General features: G+C 35.5%; 1 protein-coding gene across 3 annotated transcripts in view; it reads left to right on the top strand.

Moving 5' to 3' along the window:
- RIC1 (RIC1 homolog, RAB6A GEF complex partner 1) overlaps nt 1-20169 on the top strand; it is a 139615-nt gene that overhangs the window by 73443 nt on the left and 46003 nt on the right. Inside the window, exons 4-7 of one of the 3 annotated variants that reach the window (XM_079927118.1) lie at nt 6188-6295; nt 10856-10998; nt 11304-11440; nt 16516-16604. In XM_079927118.1, coding sequence (XP_079783244.1) covers nt 6188-6295; nt 10856-10998; nt 11304-11440; nt 16516-16604 — 477 coding nt within the window. Of the gene's footprint in view, nt 1-6187; nt 6296-10855; nt 10999-11303; nt 11441-16512; nt 16605-20169 lie in introns of all 3 variants that reach the window. The other 2 variants (XM_079927117.1, XM_079927116.1) reach the window with 2 other exon arrangements.

Genomic DNA, 20169 nt, shown 5'->3' with positions numbered 1-20169 from the left:
TCTGTTGTTACATGTGTTATCTGTTTATAATTGTTATATCTTCTTGCTGGATTGACACTTTCATCAATATATAATGTCCTTTATCTCTTTTAACAATTTTTGATTTAAAGTATTTTGTCAAATATTACTGTAACCACTAAGCTCTTAGTTATACAATTTGCATGGAGTATCATTTTTCATCCTTTCACTTTCAACTTATTTGTTTCTTTTGATCTAAATTGAGTTTCTTATAGAAAACTTAGAAATGGAATCATATGGTTTTTTAATCTATTCTGACAATGTGTCTTTTAATTGAAGTGTTTAATCTATTTACATTTAAAATAATTGCTGATAAGGAAGAACTTCTGCCATTTTGCTATTTGTTCTCTGTGTGTCCTATCTTTTTTGTTCCTCAGTTCCTTCATTACTGTCTTCTTTTGTGTTTAATTTTGATTCCTTTTTCATTTCCTTTTCTCTGTATATTTCAGGTTTCTTTAGTGGTTATCTTGGGATTACGTAGTATCTTACACTTACAACAACCTAGATTGAATTAATAACAACTTGGTTTCAGTAACGAAACTATATTCCTCTACATCTTCATCCTTCCCCTTTTATGTTCTTATTGTCACACATTACATCATTATACATTGTGTGCCCATAATGTAGATTTAGAATTATCTTTTCATTCATTAGTCTTTAAAATCATATAGTTAAAAAGGTGGATTTCCAAATCAAAAATACAATATTGCTGGCTTTATATTCACCTATGTAGTTACCTTTACTGATGTTCTTTATTTTTTTCATATGGCTCTGGATTACTGTATAGTGATCTCTCATTTCAGCCTGAAGGACTCCCTTTAGTGTTTCTTGTAGTTCAGATCTGCTTGTGACAAAATCCCTCAACTTTTGTTTATCTGAAAATCTCTTAATTTCTCCTTTATTTTTGAAGGATAGTTTTTCTAGTTAAAGAATTCTTAGTTAGCTTTTTTTTGTCTTCCAGCATTTGCATTGTCATCCCACTGCCCCTGTCCTCCATGGTTTCTGATGAGAAACTGGCTGCTAATGTTATTGAGGATCCCTTGTATATGATGCGTCACTTCTCTTGTTGCTTTCGAGGTTCTCTTTGTCTTTCAGTAGTTTGAATACGATGCATCTTGTATGGATCTTTTTGAATTTATCCTTCTTGGGAGTTTGCTAAGCTTCTTGGATGGTTAGATTGATGTTTCTGTTAGATTTGGGACATTTTCAACCATTATTTCTTCAAATATTCTTCCTGCCTCTTCCTCTTGCCTTGCCTTTGGGACTCCCATTATATTTATGTTGGTATGTATGGTGGTATCCCACAGTCTCTTAAGCTGTGTTCATTTTTCTTCATTGTTTTTTCTTCCTGCTCCTCAGACTACATAGTTAATAAAATCACTCATGAATAATAATCACAAACTATTAATTTGTTGGGTTTTACTGGACCACAGTCTAACAACTCTCAGTTATTTGATGTGGTATACAGTTGACCCTTGAACAACATGGGTTTGAACTGTGCAGCTCTGCTTATGCACGTTTTTTTTTTTTAGTAAATGCAAATAGTACAACATGATGCACGGTTGGTAGAATCTGAACGCAGAACCACAGATAAAGAGGACTGACTGTGGGACTTGAGCATCAGCGGATTTTGGTATGCATGGTGGGTCCTGAAAACAGTCCCCTGCACACACCAAGGGACAGCTGTACTGTGTAAGTCAGCATAGGCTAAGTCCCTGCGGTAGAGGATAAAAGCAGAGCATTGTGTACCAAGTGTTGGCTCTTTAAAGTCTCTGCCCAGAGATGACCCAAGTCACTTCCCCTTGTGTTTTATAGGCCAAAGTAAGTCACATGGCCATACCTAATTTTAAGTGGTGAGGAAAGCACAGTTCTCTCTGTACCCCAGAATGAAGAATATATTATGTTTCAATAGCTTGAATGACAACCAGGTATGCATACAATGTGATTGTATGTGTCTGTTTCTGAGAAGTCTCTGTTAAGACCGGGAACTATAATTCTCAATATGCTTTTATCATATCCCTTCAGAAAAGATTATGATAAAATTGTCTGAAAAGACATTTCTACTGCCACTGCTAGTAGATGCCTTTGTGTACTCTTATTAACAGTCTCCTAATTAATTTACACACTACTCCCTCCCCACTCTATCACCAGTCCATTCTTTAGCATTCATTGTAATATTTCTTTGTGTACACAAAGGTTATTATTAGTCTCTTTAACTCTACTAGTTTTCAGTTTAACTCCTTCACCTTACTAGCTCTGTGACCATAAACAAAATTCTTAATAAACTGAAGCTTCAGTTTCTTTTCTGGAAAAACACAGATAATAACGCCTGACTCAAAGGATTGTAATCAATCAGTTGACATAATGTGTGCAGAACGTTTTGTACACTCATACTTGGTAACTGCTCAATTTATTGCTTTTTTTCCTCCTGGCATTCAGTTCTCTTCATAGTTTGGCTCTCCCTTCCAAAAATCTGATGCAATACTCTCAAATTACTGTTGAACTATAAGTAATAATATTTTTGATCAGAAAGTTAGATTTTTTTGTTAATGTAATTTTTAACAGTTTACTGCATTTTAGTATGTTTGGAGGAAGGGGTGGAAATTATACTGTGAAGTTTATCTCCTAATTTTATAATGGAAGTCATTGCGAAGTCAGGATTTACTTAAATTTGCTATAAAATTCTTATCATAATACTTTTAGCTCTAATAAATGGTAGTATTTATATAAAGGAAAATAGTTTCCAGTTTCAAGATGGGTAATGAGGTTTCCACCTTTTTCTTGAAAATCACCAACAGAACAAAAAGTTGAAATACTGTTTTCATCTTTAATGAGAGCTGGAGGTATCTCTAACCCATGACCTAAAAATTGGATGAGAAAAAATAAATGACTTAGGAAGAATATCAAACCTGAGAGCCTAACGTTACATATATGATATTGATGAAAAGCAAAACCCTAGAACCCTAGAATGTTTGATCTGCAAAACCCTAGAATGGCTCAGGTACTAGTACCACAGAATATAGGAATGAACCAGGGGCCATAAATGGGGATTGTTTGAAAAATCTGAATAAGGAATAGGATTTCTATGTTCTCACCTCACAGGAGACAGGATGTCTGATTAAACCAGAGGGATTCCAGACACAGAGTAGGGCAAGGATGAGATGCTAAACTAAAGATGGGGATTAAGTGAAAGTTGTTGTACTGAACAGTAGGATGTCAAGCTTTCTTCCCCTGCTTGGCTCCAGACTTCTGGCTTCTGTACTTGATTGAGGGATTCTTCCTAGGGAAATTAAATCACTCCCGATGAATGACCCAACAGCCTCTCATATTGGAAGACCTCAAACAAAAATGCCTACCCTGAGGTCCACCAGTTGACAACCCAACTTGAACACATAGAACTTATAATTAGTTTTTTCTCATTAACCTCTTGAACATGAAGAAAGATGTTATCCATCTTAGGAAAGTTTCTAACGTAAAATAGAGACACACAACAGAAAAAAGGAAACTCAGAGGAAATAGGCAATATAGGGAACAAAAACACTTTGGTGAAATGAAAATTAACCACCTTAGACAGGTATTGCCTAATTAAAAAAAAAATTGATGCTATAAGAAAAAAGGGGAGGTGGGTGTGAGAAAGTTCCTGGAATGAAAAGTATGATAGCAGAAATTAAAAATTCAATAAAAGCATTAAAAAAAACATTTGACAGACCCTCCCAGGATATAGAACAGTGGCAGAAGAAATGTCTTCAGACAACTTTATCATAGTCTTTTTTGAAGGGACATTCATTCAAGTGTCATAATAAAATAGAGACATTTCAGACTTGAGAGTTCTAAGTTTACTTCTCATGCACCTTTCCAGAAAGCCCCAAGAATATGTGAACCGAGGAAGATACAGGATCTATAAAATAAAGAGTTCAACATAGGAAAGAAGCAAAGAAATCATAAGGATGATGACAAAGTAAATATCATGTTGATAGTTGTGCATTAGACTTAGTAGGGCAATGGGCATAAAGAGGGATGCCTCCAAGGGCGGGGGTGAAATGGAAATCATAAGCTATATAGCAGGTTTGACCACATAGAAGATTATATTGAGAATTGTTATGTCAGACTATTAAGGAGTATGAGATGACTTAGGTATAAGTTTAAAGAAAACCAAGCAGGGCTTCCCTGGTGGCGCAGTGGTTGAGAGTCCGCCTGCCGATGCAGGGGACGTGGGTTCGTGCCCCGGTCCGGGAAGATCCCACATGCCGCGGAGTGGCTAGGCCTGTGAGCCATGGCCGCTGAGCCTGCGCGTCCGGAGCCTGTGCTCCGCAACGGGAGAGGCCACAACAGTGAGAGGCCTGTGTACTGCAAAAAAAAAAAAAAAAAGAAGAAGAAGAAAACCAAGCAGGGCTTCCCTGGTGGCGCAGTGGTTGAGAGTCCGCCTGCCGATGCAGGGGACGCGGGTTTGTGCCCCGGTCCGGGAAGATCCCACATGCCGCGGAGCGGCTGGGCCCGTGAGCCACGGCCGCTGAGCCTGCGCGTCTAGAGCCTGTGCTCCACAACGGGAGAGGCCACAACAGTGAGAGGCCCACGTACCGAAAAAAAAAAAAAAAAAAAGAAAACCAAGCAAATGAAAGCATGTGGAAAATTACCAAGTTATTTAAGGAAAGATTACTGAACACTACTTGACCCAGAAGTGAAAAATATTTATGTAATCATCATAATGAAAACAGTTTGGTATAATTATGTTAGGAGGATGGGAAAAAATGGGTAAATGAGAATAAAAAGCTAATGTCTAAAATTAATGATGTTAAAGCAGTGTAAACACATGGTTTAAAAAATACGCAGGTAAATAGAAGAAGATAACAGCTCAAAGAATTCAAGCTGGTTGCCTCCTCACTGAAAGAAGACTACTTCAGTAGTTATTTTTGTTTGTCATAAGCCTTCTAGCACTGTTTGACTATTTATGTGTATGTATTACTTTGAATAATAACTTTAAAACTAGATGTACATGGAGAACATCTCAGAAAATTCATCACAGTGTCTTGTGTGGTTAGCAATTCAGATATGACTCCTGTAAACTAATAACTCATGATGTCCTTTTAAGGGCTGTCATATCAAACATACTAATTGAACATGAACATGTCTGGTTAAAAATTAGCCAATTTAGCCATTCAGGCACGTAGAAGGAATCAAATATTCCAGGTCATGGCAGTAGCAGAGCAGGATAGTAATAAAGCACCACCAGGTTTCTGTATGGAAAGTAATCTAAAACTAATAAGCATCTAAATAATTTTCTGAGCATCCAGATAATTTTCACAAAGCTAGGAACCTTAACTTGTTAGATTCTTTGCACTTAGTTTTAATAGTATTGACAAATTGGTTTCTAGGATTGTAGGTGATGAGAAGGAAAGATGATGTAGGCAGGCTAATTGTTGCCTAAAGTAAGTGATAGCTGATAGTAAGAGAAGAGACAGATAGCTGTTAAATTCTAGCACAGGCATTGAGAAAGAATGGTCCAATGCCATATGGATATAAAGATTCCAAAACAGCTTTATAGTCCTTTTGAGGGCTTGTATGTGACAGCTCAATTATGTTGGCATTGACCTAGCCACTCTAGTGCAGCCATTTAGTGCCAAGGAGTTTTCGAATTTACCCATTTTGCCACTTAATGTAAAACATCTCCTAATTGCATCCCTGAATCTAACCTTAAGTCTGATACATACCTAAAGGATAGGAATCAAGAATGAGGTGTGGAGCAAGGGAAGATGAAGTGACGATTTGATCGCTTCGGACATGCACTGTATAATAGAATGGTATATAAGTTTCGTAGTTGCTCAACTCAGAAAGGGCTGTCAGTCATTTTAAATGCCTGTTGGTTCCCTTGAGAATTAACTTCTATCTTTACTGTTTTTTTCCCTAAGATTCTTTGCTCCTCTCTCTCTTCTCCCTCCATTCCCATTCCCCCCAATATAAGTTACACTGGTCAGACACATTTATTTCTAATTGATAGATATGTCTGCTATAGTGGAATTTAAGTATGTTTTTCATTTGAGAATCTAAAGGATGAACACCTGATTTTTACGTTTGATTGTGTTACTTTATTTGATTGGCTATTAGTCACAGAGTGGAGGAGAATTCAGTATCTTTCTCTTTAATCCTGTGTATTTGCTTTTTTTTTTTTTAGAGGAAGTCCACAAGTGAAGGGGACACCCCATTTTAAGGAAGAACAGTGTGCTCCAGCATTAAATTTAGAGATGAGGAAAATATTGGATTTGCAAGCACCCATCATGAGGTACAGTACTTTGGTTAAATTTAGCATTTTGTGATGACAATATACGGTGTAGTTTGTTAATCGCATGAGCAGTAAGAAAGTTGATTTTATTTCTTTTCATTGAGGATCATTTTTTTTAGTCCTAAAAATTCTTGATTAGCCCTTATAAAAATGTAAAATTTTACAAATGGTACATTATTATACTTAAATTACTGTAATAAAGCCCACAATTTGGGTATACCAACTGTAATTTTATTTAGAAATTTATATTTTTTGATAAGATCTAGAATTGTTTGAATGGTATAACATAGTACCTGTTACTTAAAAAGATACTCATATGCATTTGTAAAAACTTTGAGGGCACTTTCTCTTTTCTTTTCTTTTTTTTTTGCGGTACGCGGGCCTCTCACTGTTGTGGCCTCCCCCATTGCGGAGCACAGGCTCCGGACGCGCAGGCTCAGCGGCCATGGCTCATGGGCCTAGCCGCTCCGCCCCATGTGGGATCTTCCCGGACCGGGCACGAACCCGTCCCTTGCATTGACAGGCTGACTCTCAACCACTGGGCCAACATAGAAGCCCGAGGGCACTTTTTCTTGAAAAAACTCCCCAAATACGTTGTTGGGTTAAGAAAAGTGAGGTATACTGTACATAAAAATGCTACTATTTTATTTTAAAGCGAGCTGGTGGTGGTAGTTTATGTGTTGTTCTGGAAGAATACGTAAGAAACTGGGCATGAGAACTGAGTGGCTAGGGGGGACAGTTTTGGAAAAAAGACTTTTTACTATGTAGTCTTATTAAGTGTTGACCTATACAATACGGATACAATACGTGAATATATTAAACTATATGAATGTAATACATATGTTTCTTAAATTCTTCTGATTCACAGTTCTAACTAAAGGCTTCCTTCATCATTTCTCTTGTTAGAATACAGTACAGATACTAGAACATGTTAAATAGAATTGTATACAAGTGGCTGGCTATTGCCTTGTTTAATCTATCTTTTTTTTTACTTTAAGTCTCCTCAGAGAAAAAGAATGCCTTTTTGTTGTTGTTTTTATTTGTTTAAATGTGATCAGGGCTACAGGAGATTGAGTTCAGGTTACTCTTTATCTCAGATTTTATTTCAGAATAGAGATCCTTTTCAAGAGTGTAACTTGTGTAAGGAATTTTGAATGTCTGGGTTCCAAGCTGGATGGAACTGTACAAGCATGGCTTTCTATCTCCACCTGGTGGCAAAAACTGTGTGGTTCATGAATATAGGATAGAAAAAGAGCCTTAAAAAAAAGAATTCCTGCTGTCTTGTACAAGTTTAACTTGTCAGGTGCTAGTTTTTAATCTACTAATTTAGATGATTGGAAATCTCTCATTTTCTCTCAGAACTTCAGTAAAATGATGGCATTTCAGAGCAGTGTTATTATTAGCACCTGTAACATGTACCTCCTGGAAATTTGATTGGAGAATTCCTATATACTTTTGAATTGAGTGAGGGGGCATGAAACTTGGCTTTTAAACCAACTGTTTTCCCTCCTACTACCAAAAATTAGTCAAATAAAGTTAGGGACAATGATTATGCTGTTGCTTATAGGCATAAGATTGCAAGAGTCTGCCATCTTTTAATTTTTGATTGAAGAAAGAATTGGATTAATGTTAAGCATCTACACCTTGTTATTAATTGAGGGTAGAGAATATATAGAAAGTTTAAAAGTACTGGGACTTCCTGGTGGTGCAGTGGTTAAGAATTTGCCTCCCAATGCGGAGGATGCAGTTTGATCCCTGGTCAGGGAACTAGGTCCCACGTGCATGCCACAACTAGGAGTTCTCATGCCACAACTAAGGAGCCCGCCGGCTGCAACTAAGACCTGGCACAACCAAAAATTAATTAATTAATTAATTAAAAACTTTTTAAAAAGAACTGATATAATTTATAATTAAAACTCTTAGTCTATTTCTAACTAATACTAATAAATACTACAGTTTATTATCTTCCTTCTTCCCAGGCACTTAGAAAGACCCATGTAGTATATATAGTATTTAATGTTAATTAGGTATTAAACATATTTACATATTTGAGAATCGGTAATTGTGAATTATTCATTTTATATTAAGAATATTTGATTAATCAGATTCCAAAATCCTATTATTCTCCTCCCCAAATCCTATTATTCTACTTCTAAGATCCTAAATTAAACAACAGCAATAACAAACACCTGTGGTATACCACATAGCTGTTAATAAAGCCCATAGAAGTCAGTGATTGTAGAGGGCATAACTATGCCATAACTAGAGGCATAGTTATGCCTCTCTAAGGGCATAACTTAGAGTATCTTTATGTGTATTTTGTGTGTACTTACACGTAGGGGTGATTTTCAATAAAAGTCAGTACAACATATGAAGACATAGGATATAAATTATTGGTACAGGGTCCTAACATCCCCCAGGTGGCAAGAATTAATCCTTTAGTTCTTAAGTCTTTGTGAGAATGGGAATCCGTGGGGAGAGACCCTTGGGTGACTTGAAACAAGGCCTATTTACTAAACTTCATGGAAATATTCAGTACTTTAACATCTGATATCAGCCTTTAATTGAAAGTTTGTTTACTTTCAATTAAACGGGGAGAATCTATCCTTTTTATAGATTGTTTAGCATTTTTGTCACAGTTATTTGTTAATTCCAACATCAGGATTGTTTATGAGTCTGTTTACATTGATGGATTTTTCTCGACTCTGGGTCACATTTTCCTGTTTATTCAGACATCTGGTCATTTTTAATCACAGTACTGTGGATGATGATGATGTAGAGATTCTGAATTCTGTTAACTTTGTCAGAGAAGTGTTGAGTTTTGCCTAGAAGGCAATTAAATTACTGGAGGGTAACCTTGATCTTGTTCCTAATCGTCATATGCAGTGATTCTTCCAGGGAGATACAAGCTGGGGAGAGGGAGAATGTGGTTTGAAAAAACCGAGGCTGACTCCTGCTGAATGAAAACCACTGGTAAACCAGTGACTCCTCCACTAAATTGCCTATCTTATATCAGGTCTAAAACAAAGTTTTTATATTCTAGCCACCACATGCTACACATAAATTTTACCACTAGAATATAAATTTGAAATAAAAGAATATAATTTTAAAAGGTGAACTTTCATTAAACTGGGAATTGTAGTTGACTGCAAATGCTCTGAAGTTCAAGAGATGGAGCTCAGTAAGGGGACATGTTATTCTTATCTTTTTTAATATTTTTATAGTTGGGAAGAAAGTACAGTAAATTCTTCATCATCTGAAATATATGGTGGAATAAGTCATTGAACTTAACTTTCCAAAGAATTAAAAGTTAAAGAAAACATTAAAAACGTTCTTTTCACCACTATGGATTAAAATATTTCTGAAATAGACTCTTAACTTCTAAAGTATGAAAGGAAATTTAACAGTACATAATAGAGTATATAAATAGACATTACATTTTTCATTCTTTCTTATACTTAAATTTTCTTTTTTTACAGCATTTGATACTCTTTTGAGTACTCTTTCTTAAGTCCATCTTATTCCCTTGGCTTTCTTGATACCAGTTTCCACTGGTTCTCTTTCTTTCTCTCTGCCATTATCTTTGTAGCCTCACTTTTGGATTCCCCTTCCCTCTTGACCTTCCTCCCACAAACATTTGGTGCCATATGTAACTAACATTGCCCTAGGGACTTGGCATTATAGGAGTAAACAAGTCAGGCATTTATTGCTGTGCAGTTGTAATTGTTAAATCTCTTTGCAAGTATCAATAAGTGCTGAGATCATACTACATAATTACTTTTCACTACTTAGTCAGCTGAGAGGTCTTCTGCAGGGATAAACTGTATTTTATTCACCTCTGAATCTCCAGCCCAGCATAGTGCCTGTCACAGAGCTCAGGCTTAATTAAATGTTTTTTGAATGGATGCACAATGTGAGATTCTTTGATACCCTAGAAATACTGTGGTCTAGAACTATGCTCTCCACTACAGTAGCCATTAGTCAAATGAAGTGATTTAAATGTAAATTACAGATAAAATAAACAGAATTAAAAATTGAGGTCTTCTGTCACACTAGCCATGTTACAAGTGTATAATCACCACATGTGGCTAATGGCTACTGTGTTGGATAGTACAGATACAGAACATTTCCATTACTGGTGAAAATTCTGTTGGATAGGGTTAGAGGATTGTTACCTCTACACTCCATGTCTCCGGATTGTCATTCTGTCATTAGTTCTTTTCATGGTTTCTCTGTCTCTTTCCTTTCTTGTCAGCTGTCACTTATCCTTCCATCTTCTAATTTGCTGTTTCAGTACGTCTAGTTTTTAAACATAATTCATCAGGTTTGTGACTACAGCAACGCGTGGTCTTTCATTTTTTTCAGAATTTCTGATTCTAGATTGAATTATACATTGATAAAGCTGATATATAGCTAAATTGTAGATAAATGGCAGTTTTGTTAAGTGGTTTTATGATCTTTGCATGAATATTCTCCAGAGCAGTTATACTCATATTCATTGCTTACCCAATATGCTTTTCTTAAAAGGAAATTGATTCTAAATTGCTTACTTCTCTACAGTTTGCAGTCTGTGCTGGAAGATCTCCTGGTTGCTACTTCTGATGGACTTCTTCATCTTATTCACTGGGAAGGAATGACAAATGGGAGGAAAGCTATTAATCTTTGTACAGTACCCTTTTCAGTAGATCTCCAGTCATCTAGAGGTAGTTACACTTTTTTCATGAGACAGAACCAGATGTTTAATATTTTATATAAACTAGTTAGATATTTCTTATGGATGAACATTGGTTTATCTACTTTGGAATTAATTATGCAAGGGAGGAGGGTGTGTGTGTGTGTGTGTGTGTGAGAGAGAGAGAGAGAGTAGGAAAGAGTAGTTCAGTTGTTTAGTGTTGTTAGGTCATTATGTTTGCCCTTTTAACTGTCCTTATATGGTTTGCAAGCAAAAATACAAGAGAATTAATTTACTATATTTATATTCATATTTCATGTACTTTTTTTTCATCAGCAGGTTCATTCCTGGGCTTTGAAGATGTGCACATTAGAGACATGGAATACTGTGCCACACTTGATGGGTTTGCTGTTGTGTTTAATGATGGTAAAGTTGGATTTATCACACCAGTGTCAAGTAGATTTACTGCAGAGGTATGACTTATTTACTTGGAATGTTTATTTTTTAATTTTGCATTTATTAATTTTAGTCTTTATTAAACCCCTCCCCTATTTTCCTTATTTAAGATTTTTTTAATCAAAACTATACATATAAATAGTGTAAGTAGACAATTCTATTGACATGTTAATGAAAAATGATAGTTCCTTTCCTCCTGCTTGTTCTCTTCATGCCGTTTTCATTCTCAGAGGCAACTACTTTTTATTCCTTCACTGGTGATTTTGCTATTTATCTCCACTACTCTGAGTATTTCCTGTAATTTTTAGTTTTTAGGCTGTGTTCATTGACTTCCCATTGTGGAAAATGACCATGTACTTCCCACTTCCCTGTTCCCCCACCCTGTCTGTAAGTTCTTCCCATCTTCCCAATATAGTTATTGTGATTTTGATTATGTTAGTATCCGTTTCATCTTGAATAAATTTCTCTTGGAGCCTTCTGGACGATTGCTTACTATACATACCTATTTAACACAGTTGCATTTTTAGGCTGTCCATCATTATCATCCTGTGGATTTCCTATATTCCTTTATTTTTAGATCCTTTCAGAGTTAATGGTTAATTAATATTTGATTCATTAATATATGAATTTGGTTGCTGTGACAGAGACCCAAAATAAGAATTTGGATTCACTGAAGGCTGTGTGGGCTTTGGTGGGTTTGGTTGACTGTGATCTTCATCATAGGGTGAGCTAACTGGGTTATTTCTTTTCCTCCCCACTCCGTATCCAGTGTCTGTTGGAGAAGAGTCCTGCAGTCTTTCTCAGAGAATATGTACCTGGCTGGCCCAGTATTTTGGGATTTGAGTTATGGAAGAGTTAGACTAGAGGGTCCAAATTCAGGATGTAAACTCCCATGTATCCCTATTTTTGGTGTGGTCTAGAGACCACTGAGATTTTTTTGTTTTTCTCTAAAGAAAAACTCCAGTTTTCTATTGGAGTGGAGGTGGGATATTTCTTAGCTGCTCAGACTGGGAGGTAGGCAGTGCCAGCTACTGATTAAACAGGCTTTAAACCAATCCTACTGCTTTTAGTTCAGCTTTTGAGAGACATTTAAATTCCAAGGCCTTTTGTGTACCTTACAATGTAAGTGTGGCTGTTTTTCAACATCATTACTGCTAGTTAAGGATTCTACTCATCCACTTGCTTCCCAGCATCCAGAATTTTCTGATACCACCTCCTCTCCCATTCTTTGTCCTTGCCAACATATGCATTTTGAAAAAAATCTTTTCTGTTATAAAAGTTGGGGTTTTAAGAGTCAGAGAAGCTAAATATTCATGTTCAGTGTGTTTAATGGAAAGGATTTTAAGTTTTCAAGGGCATATTTTTCTATATGGTATCAGCTTTCTGTCTGATTTATTTCCCTCAGCATAATGCCCTCAAGGTCCATCCATGCTGTTGCAAAAGGCAAGATTTCATTCTTCTTTATGGCTAAATAATACAGTTGACCCTTGAACAACATAGGTTTGAACTGTGCAGGTCCACCTACACCTGGGTTTTTTTCAGTAAATACATGCCACAGTACTCTACGATCTGCGATTGATTGAATCCACAGATGCGGAACCAAGGATATGGAGGGACAACTGTAAAGTTGTATGTGCCGGGGGTAGATGCCCCTAACCCCCATGTTGTAAGGGTCACCTGTATATTCCTGTGTGTGTGTACCAAATTTTCTTTATCCATTCATCCATCAGTGGGCCCTTAGATGTTTCCATATTTGGCTATTGTAAATAATGCTGCATTGAACATGGGAGTACAGTTATCTTTTTAAGTTAGTGTTTTCTTCTTCTTCTTCTATTTTTTTTTTTTTTTTTTTTTTGGATAAATACCCAGAAGTGGAATTGCTGGATTATACGGTTGTTCTAACTTTACTTTTTTTTTTTTTTTTTTTTTTTGAGGAAGTTCCATACTGTTTTCTCTAGTGGCATACCAATTTACATTCCCATCAACAGTGCACAAGGGTTCCCTTTTCTCCACATCCTCCCAACACTTATTATTTCTTGTCTTTTTGATAATAGCCATTCTGACAGGTACGAGGTGATACCTCATTGTGGTTTTGATTTGCATTTCCCTGGTGTTAGTGATGCTGAGCATCTTGTCAGGTGCTTTTTGGCTCTCTCTGTGTGTTCTTTGGAGAAATGTCTATGCAGATCATCTGCCCATTTTTTAATCAGAATTTTTTTGCTATTAAATGTGTGAGTTTTTAATATATTTTGGATACAGTCTTTTCTCACATATATGATTTGCAAATATTTTCTCCCATTCAGTAGATTGCCTCTTCATTTTGTTGACATATGTTTGGGATTTAAATGTTTTTACTGAAAACAAAAATATTAGAGCTGGAAAGTGAGTGACTGATTTCTGAATATCAGCTTGTATTAGTATTTGGTTAAAGAAAGTTTTCTAGTAAATTAAGGATTTAAAATAATGAAAAGTAGACGAAACATTATTAAATAAGTTATAAGTAGAAAATATAAATTACAAGAAAACAATACATATCTATTACTGGTAATTGGGAAATACACTAATGCCGTATTTATATCAGACATTATTTAAGTGCTTTATAAAAATCCTGTTTGGCACTGCCTTCTTTTTTTGTTTTTGGCTCTGCCGAGCGGTGATGCGGGATCTTAGTTCCCTGACCAGGGATCAGATCCACGCCCCCTGCAGTGGAAGCGTGGAGTCTTAACCACTGGACTGCCAAGGAAGTCCCCTATTTGGCACTGTTCAATACAGTTAGCAAATGTATTAAAATATGTCAGATTATGCCACTCCTCTGCTCAGAACCCTTCAGTAGGACAAGATATTTAGGACAAAACCTGCTGAGGACAGCTAAAAGAGCTGGAGAAAAAATATTTTTTGAATGTGCTTAACGGCTTTGGAGAGCTAAAAAGACAGTAAAGAGCTAACAAGACTGGTTAGGGGAGGCCAGAGGCCCAGTGAGCTAAAAGCCCAGTGTTTGACATGACAATGAGCATGAACAAACAAGGCTGTATGCAACAACATGGATGAATCTCACAAACATGTTTAGTGGAAGCGGCTAGACACAAAAGAGTACATGCTCTGATTCTATTTTATATAAAATTGAAGGAAAACAAAAAACATAGGCAGCTCTGAATCAGTTCTGTGTGGACGCATGTTTAAGTGTTAATGGTTTAAAGGAAAAGAAGGAAGTGATTACTATGTAAGTCTGGATATTGTTTCTTTTGTGGTAGAGGTGAGGATAATATTGATCAGGAGTGACACTGTTGGGGGACTTGTGGGTACTGGTAATTCCTAGCCTGAGTGGTAATTTCACAAGTGTTTACTTTGTGATATTATTGTGATGTACATTTTTGCTTTTGTATTTTTCTCTAATGTATTATAATTCATAATAGAAAGGGTTAAAAAGAACTAAAGACACTCCAAATGACTCCCCATATATGAATTGGAGAAAAAGCCAAAGTTCTTATGGTGACTTTCAAAGCCCTATAAATCTGGCCCCCTATTTCATCTGTTACCTCATTTATTCCTTCTCCTTCCCCCATTCCACTCCACTCCACTCCATCTGCACAGGCCTCTTTGATGTTCTTTAAACATGCCAGAAATGCTACTGTGACAGGGCCTTTCTACTGCTGTATCTCCGAAAGTACTTTCCTCAAGAGGCACCTTCATAGGGCAGACCTTTTAATATTACATCTTCACCCATATACTCTCTTCTCCTTAATTGTTTTATTATTTTTTTCTGTAACATTTACTAACCTCCCACGTGATACTGTACAGTTTTTTAAACTTGTCAGTCTCTTAACAAACGTAAAGCAGGGATATAGCTAGGGATTTTGGTATGTTTGAATATCTGCAGTATCCTTGGCACCTAGAGCAGTACCTGGTGAATAGTAGGCACCTGGAAAATTTTTGTTATAGGGATGAATAGACGAATTTCAGTCTAGGCAGCAGTCCAAAGAAATAATGCTCAATGCTGTCTTTGCCATTTTTGTTAACTAAAATAATGTCTAGTTTTATTATTAAAATTGAAGAATAAATAAAATTCCTACAAAAAAGCAAATATTCCATATTTAGATAGTAGATTCTATAGTTAGGAATTAAATAAAATCTATAGTATTATATTTCAAACAGTTTAATTATATTGGATCATCTAATTTTACTATCGTGATAATCCAGAAATAAAGTGCTGTATTGTAGTGTGCTGATTTTTTGTGCTTACTGAACAGTCATGATGACCTTTGCCTTAGAAATTTATGATCTAGGATGCCCTTGATTTGACAAATAAAAACAGACAAGGGAGCTGAATCTATTCTGTGTCTGTATTCAGAATTAAGTAGCGTATAAAGCTTAATAATAATGTCATTCATTTATTGAAGCTTAACTTGTTGAATTCCAGGCATTGTATTAAGTGGGTTACTTGTATGTAAGGTCTCATTTAATTTTCAAAACACTCTAAGAGGTAATTTACAGATAAGAAAACTGAAGCTTGGAAAGGTCAAATAATCATTTTAGCAAGTCGGGTAGATCTGAGATGTTATGTCAGGCTGCCAGATACCATGCTACTAACCACTGTACTATAAAGCAAAGGAGTAATAGAGAATAGTCAGCAATTGACAAATCATTAATCACTTCTAAAGGATAGATGAAATAAAATCGACCATTTTCGATTGATCAGAAAAGTTCAACACTATATGCTAGGTGACAAGAATAATAATAGTGAGCAAATTAGATGCAGTTTCTACCATTAAGAGGTTTACATTTTAATAGGAAAGTTGTCTTCATTTAATTTGAATTTACAGGTCAGATATCCATTTTTTAGTGTTTTATGAATAGATTAGCACTGGACTGAGCTCATTTGGGAATATGTATTGAACCAGTTAATGAAATTGAGGTTTTTAAGGGAGAAAATCCAGATGGTAGTTCTGATGGGATGTTTTCCTATCCAGATCAAACCATATAAAGAACCATATAAAGCCTTATAAAACTGTGTTCATTGAAGGAGAATTTTATTGATAAAAGTATATTTGGGGAACATGCTTTAAATCTTAACTATTTTTCTTAATTTTAGCAGCTTCATGGAGTTTGGCCACAAGATGTTGTTGATGGAACTTGTGTAGCAGTAAATAACAAGTATCGACTGATGGCGTTTGGTTGTGCGAGGTAATTGATACAGATGTCTGTATTTTAAGACTTACTGCCAAAAATAATGGGTTTTTTTTAAACCGTAAGATATTCTTAACACACTTATGAACTTTATTGTGCCTTTCATAATTTATGAATCAGCCTTAATATAAAATTTAAAAGCATTTTAATAGATTGAAGCAAACAAATCTAAAGGGCAGATTTTGGAGATTGGGTGTTTAAGTTTGTAAAAGTGAGCTTTTTTTCAGTGGTAGGAAATTGAGTCACAAGTTAAGAAGATTAAATCAGTTAAAATTTAGGTTCTTTATTGTTTAAAAGAAGATCAGGAAGAATGTTTTCCTTTTTTGGAAACAGTCCTTTCTTTTTAAGACATCAGTGTTGACTTGCCTTTGAATTAGTGGGTGTGCCTTAGTTAACAAGCAAATTAAAAGCTTATACATAAAATCAATTTCTTGCTTTAATTCAAATAATTCAAGTTTTAGAAGTAAAATTGAATACAAATTATTCATTCAACAAATATATTTGTGTCTGCCATGTGCCAGGCACAATTCTAAGCACTTGGGATACATTAGAAAACAACAAATATACCTGACTTTTTTGAGCTTTATGTTTTAGCTCAAATAAAAAGATTATATCAGATGCTGAGAGTAATGCCTTAAAATGTGTATAGTGCTTTTTAGTCTTCAAAACTCTTTGTTAAATATAAAATTCCATTTTGACCTCAAAATGTGACTTAGTGGTTCTGTAGAACATAACATCTAATATTGTTTCCAGCTACATCAAGGTAAGTATCAAAGTATTTCTATCAGTATAAGTAATACACTGATAGTGTTATAAATCACTGCCTTCATTATACTGTCAATAATCTGTTTGTGAAGTAGGAAATCCTTATCCTCAACACATTGCTTCTCACTGAGGAGATAAATGTAGAAAGTAAATTTAACTTAGTGTAAGGAGAAAAGGAAAGCGTATTTTTCTTCATCATTATGGATTTGATTTGGTCACATTTTGTTTAGAATTTTTAAATCTATGTTCATGAGTACAGTTTGCTATAGTTTTTTTTTTTTCTCTCTCCTGGTTAACCAAGGTTATGCTTGTCTCATAAGACAAGTTGAGGAAGGATTTCTCTCTTTCCCTTCTTTGTTCATCTTTGAATGTGTGGCTGAATTTGTCAGTGAAGCCACCTGAGCCTAGAATTTTCTTGATTACTAATTCAATTCAGTTTTAAAATAGACTGAAGAACATTTAGATTTTTTGTCTCTTAGTCATTTTGGCAGGTTGTGTTTTTCTAGGAATTGGTTTCTTTCATATACACTGTCAAACTTATTGGCATAGAGTTTATAATATCCTTTTTAACTTTCATATTGTAAAATAAAAACAAACAGGAAGGTGCATAATCCAGATATTCACAGTTTTACAAATAATTATAATACAAACATCCATCTTTTCACAACTCAGTCAAGAAATAGAACGTTGCCAGCCAATGTAAGTTTTACTCCTGCCACTTCCTAATCATGACTCCCATCCCCCCCTTAACACTTAAAGGTAACCAATTTTGTCTTTCATGATAATCATTTCCATTTTTTTTTTACAGTTTTACCACTCAAGTATGCATTCCTAAAAAGCATAATTTAGTTTTACCTAATTTTGAACTTTATATGAATAGAATCATATTCTGTGTTTTGTGTCTTGATTCTTTCAGTCAACGTTGTGAATTCGTCCAGCTTATTTGCCAGTAACTGAAATCATTTATTTGGGATTGATTTATAAGTAGTGTTTTGGTGTATGAATATATCATACTTTGTCTGATTTCCTGTTAAAGGACATTTACATTATTTCTTGGTTTCCAAAAAAGGAGACATTCTCTTACATAAATGCATCATCTTTAGTCAAACACATGGGAAAATTAATGATAAATCCCCAATAAGATCTAATATTGAATTCATATTCATACTAACCCAGTTGTCACCAAATTTCCTTCATCTCTTTTGTTTTAATCAGAATCATTCAAAATTCATGAATTATATTTGGTTATTATTTCTCTTTAGTTACCTTTTGCCTATGAAAATCCTTGTATCTTTTTTCTTATTTTTATGACATTAACTTTTTTTTGAGTCTAGGTCAGTTGTTTACAGAATATCCTACATTCTAAATGTGTCTCATCGTTTTCTCATATTGGCATTTAATTAGTTTCTGTAACACCTGTTTGAATCTTGAAGGTGGTTCTTATTGAGCCAGTATAGTCAAATGAGTAGGAAGCTCACATCAGCATTTAGAGGAAACTGACAGAGACGGGAACAGTGGTAGGTGTGCAGTTCTACGTCACCTACATTTAGGACTAGCACCCAGGGGTCTAGCAAGGCCAGATTTTAGAAGCCAGGATTCTAGCCCTTCTTCCAGGATAATGAAGGTGGAATCTTGGCCTTCAGCCTTTTAGTTACCTCAGTTTTCATGAGTTGGGAGAGGATCAGCCCTTCTTATGGCATGATCGTGGGTTGGGGTGAAAGTTTTGTGATTATAGCTATGTGACATAACTGACCTAGTGGCTTCTAGCCCTGATCTGCCAGCACTTACCAGGATTAATTGACTTGAACACCTCATTAGAGTTCTATAAGAAACCAGCTTTCTTTTAGGATGACAGTTTACAGCCTAATTCTTCCCCTTATATTTAAAGGTTTGATTAGATTCTGGTTCAACATTTTTGTCATAGGTGTTTTGTACTTCCTATGGCATCATGCAGCAATAACATTGAGTGGTCTCAGTATTGATGATGCTAAATTTGATTACTTACGGTGGTAATAGCCATATATATCTCTATTATAGAGAGATGTTTTTTGCTTTGAGATTAGTAAGTAGTGTCTTTTTAATGAAATATATTTTTCTTTTATGGTGGGCTTATGAGAAATGGAAAGAAAAATAATTTAAGTAATATAGGCACTATAAATACTTAAAACGTTAATTGTCAGTCTTTTGTAACTATTGACATAGCACCTACTTCTTATATTAGAAATATCTGGACTCCTCACTGACTTGTTAGAGTTCAGCAACCCAGAGTTAGCACTTGACAGTTGTTAGATGCAAAGCAAAAATAAGTAAAACCTGCTAGCCACTTAGTGCTGTCTTTTAGCAAGGTATCTAATTGGGCAGGTAGTCTGGATAGATATCTGTTCCAGGCATTTGGCTTCTAAGTTAGAGTAACAGATCAGATTTTTCTCTCCCACCTAAAATTGCCAAGAAAATGGACAAAAATATGAAACAAATGTTTTGAATTCAAGACATAGGACATCAGGCAACAAAGGATAGTGATCCCTGAAAGATGAGAAACTAAATAAGAAAACTCTTCAACTGCCCCAGCTTCAATTACTTTGAGAGAATCTCCAGCACAAGGAGAGAGAGACAGGGCCTGGCAGATTCCCTTGGTTGAGTGTGTGGAAAGGAAATGAGAGTCTGGGAGACCAAAGCAGCTGGGGCTCACAGGCCAGACATCAGAGGAGAGAGTGGCACAAAGAGAGAACTCCAGAGAGCTGTAGAGGGTTTCTTTTGAGTATTGAACTGAAACATGGAAGACAAAAGACCCAAATCA

This window comes from Stenella coeruleoalba (assembly GCF_951394435.1).
Source record: "Stenella coeruleoalba genome assembly, chromosome: 7".
NCBI classification, from domain to species: Eukaryota; Metazoa; Chordata; class Mammalia; order Artiodactyla; family Delphinidae; genus Stenella; species Stenella coeruleoalba.
Note: the sequence above shows the minus strand (reverse complement) of the source record. Positions and strands in the feature narration are given on the sequence as shown.